The 8450-nt window shown below is 39.6% G+C and overlaps 1 protein-coding gene across 2 annotated transcripts in view; it reads right to left on the bottom strand.

Moving 5' to 3' along the window:
- The window catches only part of LOC104961697 (glucoside xylosyltransferase 1), a 24028-nt gene extending 21913 nt beyond the window's left edge, over positions 1–2115 (bottom strand). For both annotated transcript variants that reach the window (XR_800127.1, XM_010790028.1), the window contains exon 1: positions 1830–2115. Coding sequence is in view for 1 of the 2 variants with exons in the window: in XM_010790028.1 (XP_010788330.1) it covers positions 1830–2029 (200 nt within the window). In the remaining variant the exon portion in view is untranslated. The remainder of the gene's footprint in view (positions 1–1829) is intronic.
- Between the last annotated feature and the right edge of the window lie 6335 nt (positions 2116–8450).

The raw sequence follows: 8450 nt of genomic DNA on the forward strand, positions 1-8450 counted from the left end.
GACTGGACCCTACACTCTTCCATAAGTGGGTCAAAAAAGACCCGTATTAGAATAATATGTGTTGATATTTATTTTTTCACTATTTATAATTTTCGACATTTTTTTTACATTTGAAAAAAAAACGTTTTGAACATATCGATGCAAAGATCTCCGCNGCCTTCATGGGAAATACATTTTATTTTTTCCATTTTTGCTCACGTTTGTGGTGGCCTATTTTGTTTTCAACCCAATGTTTATGCTCATAAAAGTATCACAGCAAAGATTGTCAATCACAAATGTAATTTAGATTAAAGTAAAAATATCTTCAACAAAAAAAAAGTCCATCATCTGTCATCACCTTTCAAATAAAAAAATATAATTAAACATTATAGATGTCTCTGCAATGTGGTCTCTTGTCTTCCTTGTATTATTTTTCCTGTCCACTAGATGGCGATCGGTAGGATTAAAGTACTGATATTCAGGATCTAGTCATCTTGAAAAATCGTAATCTGGATCAGGTTGATCCTATCCTGAATTGCTTTGAACTCCAGATCCTGGATCACAAAAAATGGGATTTCAAAATCGGATCGGATCTGATTGAGATGAAAAGTTTTGAACTCTTGGGCCCTGGGGATATTAGTAGGTTTACAAATATTGCAAGTATTATTATATATCTTTGTTGAACAAGAGCATGTATAAAAACACATGAATCTCAAAAAGACACGAGATGCAATATTCCAGATTATAGCTCTGGGGAGGTACACACAAAACAAACAACAATTAAATAATGCCTATCACACTAACAAATAAAAGAGATCAAATACAGATGTATAACATATAAATACTAGTACTCTGGTAGACAGGTGGCGTAGGATTTAGGATCAGTTATTAAGACCCTTGACTTTGAGGTCCAAATAAATTGAGTGCTAAAAAAACAAAATATTGGCATATTCGAGCTCTACTTTTGGATTTTTTTTAAATAAAAACATCACCTGATATCAATGTCAAGCCACCAGAGAATGGTTTAACGTCATTATGCCATTTTAGCAAATTCTCTAGAGTATGCCACCCCCACATTTAGCTGTGGATATAGAGTATGTGATAAAATGATGGCCCTTTGTTTTCACCAAAACAGCAATTACTCTCTGATTCCAGCTTCTCAAATGTGCTCTTATGTTTGTATTTGTCATAGTAAACTCTATGTTTTGGGACTTTTGGTCAGACTAAACAAGCAATTTGAAGATATCACTTATTTGTAATATATTGTCTGGTATTTTCACAGACCAAACCACTAATGCAGAATCTATTAAATTATTATTAAACAATAGTAGGCTTTATCCCATGGATTTTCCTATCACTCACTGGACCCAAACTTGCTAACAGTGAACTTTGTAAGGGATTAGAAAGCTTAATACAACTGTTGACTTTATTAGCTTCTCCCCCTATTTATCTTAACATCTCCTCTCTAACCTGCATATCTGGCAGACACACAAACAGTCATGTGTGAAAGCAATAAGGCAGTAAAGCTAGTTGCACAGGCTAAAAAGTGCATTTGAACAGTGAAAAGGTGCTAAATTGTATGGCAAATTTGGTCATGCTCTACTATGTATTTTATGTATTAATTAATCTCGAAGATCGCACACCTGTTCAAATCTCGCGTTACTACAGAAATCACAGAAATCTGTAATGAAGTTTGGTGCCGTTTTGTCAGTCAGTGTCACATTCCTATACATAACAAGTGTGGTACAGAGTAGATACCTACAACTTTACTCATACTTATTGTATAAAATGCATTTTCCCCCAAGTTGTACCCCATTAAAGTCAGAAAAACCTGCATAATTTAGTCCTACCTATTGTACCAGTGTGGGCTTTGGGGCCCGGTTTTGTCCACGGCTCCTCGCCTGATTCCGGGGACTCTCTGTGGGATGAAACCTCTCGGACCGTTTCCACCGAGCGAGAAGTCCGAGTAAAACAGTTTACTGTAAACATACACACCCGAAAACACGGCAAACACTGTGCACAGCATTAGTGCACGAATGTAGCGCCGCATTTTGGAGTTTTAAAACGCAACTCGGAGCTAAAGTCATGACACAGAACTAACTAGTGTGAAATAATAACTGCAAAGCTTGACGCAATGACAACACACTTCCGGTGCACGTTTAAAAATTAAAGCTCTCATCAGCCGTTGAAGCATTGTTTCATGTTACACTTTGCAGCGTTTTTCAACATTTCTCCCACTTGTCAAGCTTTTAAACAAATGATGCAGTAGCTTTATATTGAGTCAGAAATACATTAATGTTATGTCTAATATGACAGATATGCTAACTACAAGTGCATGCTACGTCACTAGATAATAATACTAGGCCATGTATTAGCCATACAACAATGTAAACACTTTAAGGATTTAGCCTTTTGGAGCTATTTTGTATCGAACCTACATTACAGTAAGTCTATCTTTTTACTTGTTTTGTTTTAAGGTTTGATACCTTAACATTTTATACATCTCACTCACCAGAAACCTTAATGGATTTCACATCTGTCTGTTCTGGAAATGTAAGACCCTTTAATAATCTAAGTTATTATTATACATTTCCCCCCCCTTAAATGTATAATAGATCATAGCTCAGATATTTAGTTCCTACAAATGCATCACATTTGACAAACTTACTCCTGAAAGCCAGTTGGCTCGGAAATACAAAAAAATACAAATTATATTTGTGCAATCTTATTTGTATATTGTAAAACTATTTGAACATTTCGTAATATAGGCTAGTGAAAAGTCTCAATTGCTTATGAGGTTGTGCAGCTCTCTGCAGTCGTTGTCCCTAATCACAATTGTCAGGCTTTTATTTTGAAGGCCATGCAATTCATCCTGGTTTCTCTTTTCCACCATCTTCACTTGATGCTTCTTCATGCAACAGAAGCCGGAGGTCGAGACCCTAAATAGGGGGAAGGGTGGGAGCGATAAGCAAAGTTGGTTCTCCCCTCTCCCTCCCCCCTCAGCTATGTCTAGTCTGCAGCAACTCTCAATTCATTTCACCTCTGTAAAGAGCCTTTCAGGGCTTTAAGTGACTAGTCTTTATTGTTGTGGCTCCACAAGACCTAAATTACATTTGCATCAAGTGTGGGAAAATCAAGGTGATTGACTGTAGTGGTGGATCAATTAGTTTGTAAACCATACCATATACTCAGAACTATTGTAAGCCTATATAATCAGGGCTATACGATTTGGAAATAATAATAATTGCGAATAGTTTGACTGATTTTCCAACTGCGATATGTAGGCTACACAATATTGGGGGTATTGATAAATGACATCATTATCCAATAACATTGATAATTCAATTTTTTAAGGAGGATTAAAAATGTGCAGGAAAAATGTCGAGTAGAATCTGATTTGTTGGCCGGGATATTGTTCTTCATCGTGTGCAGTGTGTGGGAGAGAAACTTTAGGATTTTAGCCTTTGCCGACCATTGACATACACAGAAACTTATATAACACTCTACAGGAAAAGGGGAAAACCCTAAGAAGCATGAAAGGACCTCATTAAAGCTTTAGGAAAAGTGAAACGACAAAGTTAAATGATATCTTTTGTTTACACTTTCTTACTCAGACATGTAATAAACAAGTTCACACATTTTTAAAACAATTGAACATGGCAAAGCAAGACACAAAATAAAATATCAACAGGTGACAACCAACATATATTTTAAGTGTCTTTCAAAATGTTGCCACAAACGAATAACAGATGTGAGTCGGGACAGTTCTCACAGGTCCACACAGCTAGTCCCAGCTAGTGGTGAACCCCTGAGATCTGCCACACACGAAACGATGCTAAACAAACTAAGAGACAAAGCCTGTCCCACAATATACCGAGACCGTAATATTATCATGCCATGACAGTTCTCAGGATCTGTGCTAAAAATGTTAAAAGTAAAAATCTGGACAGTAACACTGCTATGATGGATAATACAACCACATCAAAACATTGTAGTACAATATTTTTTTTAGAAATGTTTCTCTACAGGTTTCATAAGTTATCGTGTTGATCTATAGTTGTTCTGCTGGGGGTTTAGTATATTTCTAAAGCTCCCCCACTTTGCTACGTCAAAATGGAAGAAGCGGTTTTCTTAAGTCCGTCACACCGCAGGCCGTCACATTAATTGTGCGTGTCCAGAAGTCAAAGCCCCATTTTTCGTTGTAGAAGCACCACGCTTTGTCCGAACTGGGTCCACGGTGGGGGCCAAACAGCATGAGCCCCCTCTGGTCGTCCACTGTGGTGCTGAGCAGGTGCAGCGGAGATTTAAAAAGGAGTATACCGGAGTCTTTTACAGCCACTGTCCCTTAACTTAACACTACATGTAGTTGACAAGTAACCACTTTCTTTCCGTCTCTAAAACAAACATTTCCATGGTAAACCTGACTTTTTTTTTTCTTCGAGAAACATGAATATGTATGAAGAACTGTTCCTGTATTTGCGTCGATATATCTCATTCTGTGGAGGTCATGTGATTGAAAATCCTGTCTGGACGAAGTATGGACAAAGTTTCAAGACTGTTATTAACAACAAAACTGCATTAAGTGATTTTCTTTCATTAACATGACTCTGCAAAGAAACCCACCCCTGAGAGACAGATTGTAGCTGTTATGGCTAATATGTTAGCATTGTATTGCCCTAAAAATCCTCTTGGATTAGCGTTTCTAGTGTGATTGGTCATTGTTAGCCCAATATCTCTGAGCGCTTGACAAGAATCTGGTGATACAATCCGTATCGTGATACAGGTGTAACAATTAAATACTGTCGTGCTATTAAAAACACAACTCTATGACCAACAAAAAAAAAGTAAAAAGAACATTTGTAGTTTTTTTAATGCAATCAAAACAGCGGGATTTGCATTTATCACAGTCCCTGCATCACCATACATGAGAGCACTTCTACCAGTGCAATCTGAGCCACACTGGCTGCGTGTAAAATATTAAATTAAGATCAATAGTGTTTTTGACGACACTCAAGTGTAATGACATTTTTTGACTTACAACCCTAATATTTAGCCCATGTTTAGCTCAGGGTTGATCTGCACCTCTATCGTAGCGAGTTAACTTCAATCTTCTGGGATATCATGTTTACCAGGTAGTTTAACAACAGCTTGTCAATAGACTATCCATTGCTGCCCATGGATAGTCTGTGATTGGTCTATGACAGGGATCACCAACTACATTTGTCCAAGGGCCAACATTTATCCAATAGACACTTTCTCGGGCCAGCGATTTTTATATATAGCCCAGCATTTTGAAGTTGTTGACCGGAGGGAGGGGGGGGGCTAGTGGAGCACGCTCAGGTACTGCGGAGCGCATAAAGCTTAGCAGACTCTCAGCGCTAACAAAGGATCACTTCTTCTTCAGGGCAGGGAAGGCTATGCAGTACGCAGTCTACTGTCCCGCAGCTGCTGCCTCTCTGCTGGACTCCGGTACAGCCATACTTGCCAACCCTCCCGATTTCACTGCCCTCTCCCGCATTTCTCCCGATTTCTGACAAAAATCAGATTTACTCAGGACTGTTTCCACTCAGACTTCAATACAGCTACACCATTGTTTGGTTTCCATGGTAGCGCGTCTCTTTAGTAGCGCGCGCAACTGAAAGTCTGAGAGGGTGAGGAAGATAGTCACAGAAAACTGAACAAGAATCGACAACTCAATCCTCTGCTCACTCCTTTCCTGCAAAATACAGGTGCAGCCCACACATATGCTCCATGGTGCTGCGGGCATTGCACTTACAACTACAATAAGCATGTAAATGTTAATCTACAGCTCCAGCGATCCACTAGCACCCCCAACCCCCCCCCCCCCCCGGTTTTGAAATGCTCCCGATTTCTGGGGTCTCAAGGTTGGCAAGTATGGGTACAGCACATTACTCACGAGACGTTGTAAAAAGAAAAATGAGTGGGGGGCGAACGCACTAACCATTCCGCCAACGCCACAGTCACCCCCGGCGTGCGGGCCGGATGAGAATGTCTGGCGGGCCGGATGTGGCCAGTTGNGTAGGGAGGTCTCAGCTCAATAACTTGGTAGTTGAGAGAGGAGAGAAGTGACTTGAGTATGACGGTGAGGCAAGAGCAGCAGGCAAAACAGGCATGCCTCTGGTTAACCAATCAAACGGTTATTATCTTAGCACTTAGGTCCATCTGGAGCGAGTGTGTGGTGTGTGTGTGTGTGTGTGTGCTGTGTGTGTTGTGTGTGTGTGTGTGTGTGTGTGTGTGTGTGTGTGTGTGTGTGTGTGTGTCTCGTCTCGTCGTCGTCGTCGTCTGCGTGTGTGTGTGTGTGTGTGTGTGTGTGTGTGTGTGTGTGTGTGTGTGTGTGTGTGTGTGTGTGTGTGTGTGTGTATTGATTCCAACAGGAAATTCTAGGCCTAATGTAAGAGCCCTATTCTTTCGGACATTAATACAGCGTGTTGAAACTGTTGTTCTGATCAATATTTGCTTTATTCCACAGCAGCTAATGGAGATCCTCACTGGAAAGTGAGGATGTTACGAGTGCTTAAACACGCCAAATGCTTTTGTTCCTGAAAATATAATCACAATGTCTCTGTTTTGGATCTCTTTCTAAACAGGAACTACTGTTTCATAATGTATCATTGCATGGGGAAATGTGAAAATGTCATGTCACAATGAAATCTGCAACCTACTATATTATCTCAAATGTCATCCACGTGGGCTTTAAATGGTACTAATCCCTTTTGTTGCATAACAGATATGTGCATATCTTTGAGTCGAAAACAAAAATGTATAAATAAAGATAATTAAAAAAAACATAAGATTTCCCTTCATGAATAAAACATCAACATCGTGTTAGTCTGTTCTTCGAGCAAGACAGCATTTTCAAAAGTCAAAACTTACCAACGTTTTTTATAGGAATTAAATATCGCCCCATCCTAGCTTTTTCTTTGACGCAATTTGTTCCGAGTTCACTTCTGCTCACGATCCATTACTTGGTCATTCTAACATTTCCAAAGCGTGAGTGCAAATAATCGAAAATGTTAACAAAATTGCAATACGAACAAGTGCAATATTCAAATCGCAGTTAGCGCAGTATTTGTTCATTGATATCATTACCATCCTACAGACGTAAAAAACTTATTTGTACTTAAATTTAAATAATGCTGAGGATTATGATAAAAACTGATCAGTCGCTCCAATATCATGAGTCATATCGCAATATCAGTCAAAAAAGAATCACAAATTAATCATTTTCTAAACCGTGCTGCCTTTCAAAACACTCCACCATTTTCCAACAGACGAAGCGTGATTTAGCTTTGTAGCCACAAGCTAACGACACACTCTCCCTGTGCTGCAGGAGCTGGAAAGTACAAACGCTGCTAGTCATCCTGCAACATTTCACTGACGAGGAAACTCTGGCTGAACCTTCTGCAAACACAGAGTCTAACGCTATCTCTCTCCCTCCCCCCGCCCCCCCTCGTCCGACCTCTCACTCCTCCACCAACAAAATAGTCGAGGAATCAGCGCTGCCAGGAAATATCGCCTCAGGTCCAGATTTGGTCACAAAAACAAATGTATTATGACTCAGGGCCACAGCGGACAAACAGGTCATCAACACCACAGAGTCACAGTACAGAGGGGGGGGGGGGGGGGGATCTGTTTATAGACCTATCATAATAACTTGCCTAAAGTGACTAAGTGCTCTTGTATACTTATCCCTGCTGTTGTCCTATAGGGTCAAACTAGCCATTCCTATATGTTTGTGGTAATATATAAGGGAGGTGTGTGGCGCAGTGGGTTGTGTGTTGGTGTTCGGATCAGGGGCTCACAGGTTGAAACCCCACTGCAGTCAGCATGTCGTTGTGTCCCTGAGACACTTCACCCCAAATTGCTCCTGTGGGGATTGTCCACAGTATTGAGTATGTACGTCGCTTTGGATAAAAGTGTCTAATAAGTGACATGTAATGTAATGTAATATTATTAATGACCACTACGTGCTGCCTTTAAAAATGGTTTCAAAACAGAATCCGGACTAAATTGATGTGGCTGAGAATCCATCAAGATATGTTCCTCTGATCTTACCTGTAGTCAAAATAATAACTTTTTGCCTCTTTTTACTTTAAAATAAGGATGAATTGTGTGTAAATGATGTTTTGAGGACCAACTTCTTTAATTCCACACTTTAAAAAAGGGAGAAACCATTGAAGTTTAGGGTCTATCCAATTCACAAAACTGTTAATATGAGGCGTACTGATGTGACTTCCATACTCAAAAACAAGTGTTTGAGTATTACATTGAAATGTAGGGCAGTCCATAGAGTTACGATGTATACTATAATATAACTATTAGCAGTGCAATTATTTAGAGTGTTTTTAGACCTGACAGCTCTGTCCTTTATTCCAAAGCATTTCCACTTTCAAAATGTAAACTGCTTCCATCCTAGAGCTACGCGATGTATGAAAGTGTAGGATCCGTTA

This window comes from Notothenia coriiceps, unplaced genomic scaffold (assembly GCF_000735185.1).
Source record: "Notothenia coriiceps isolate Sejong01 unplaced genomic scaffold, NC01 NC01_scaffold00033693, whole genome shotgun sequence".
NCBI lineage: Eukaryota > Metazoa > Chordata > Actinopteri > Perciformes > Nototheniidae > Notothenia > Notothenia coriiceps.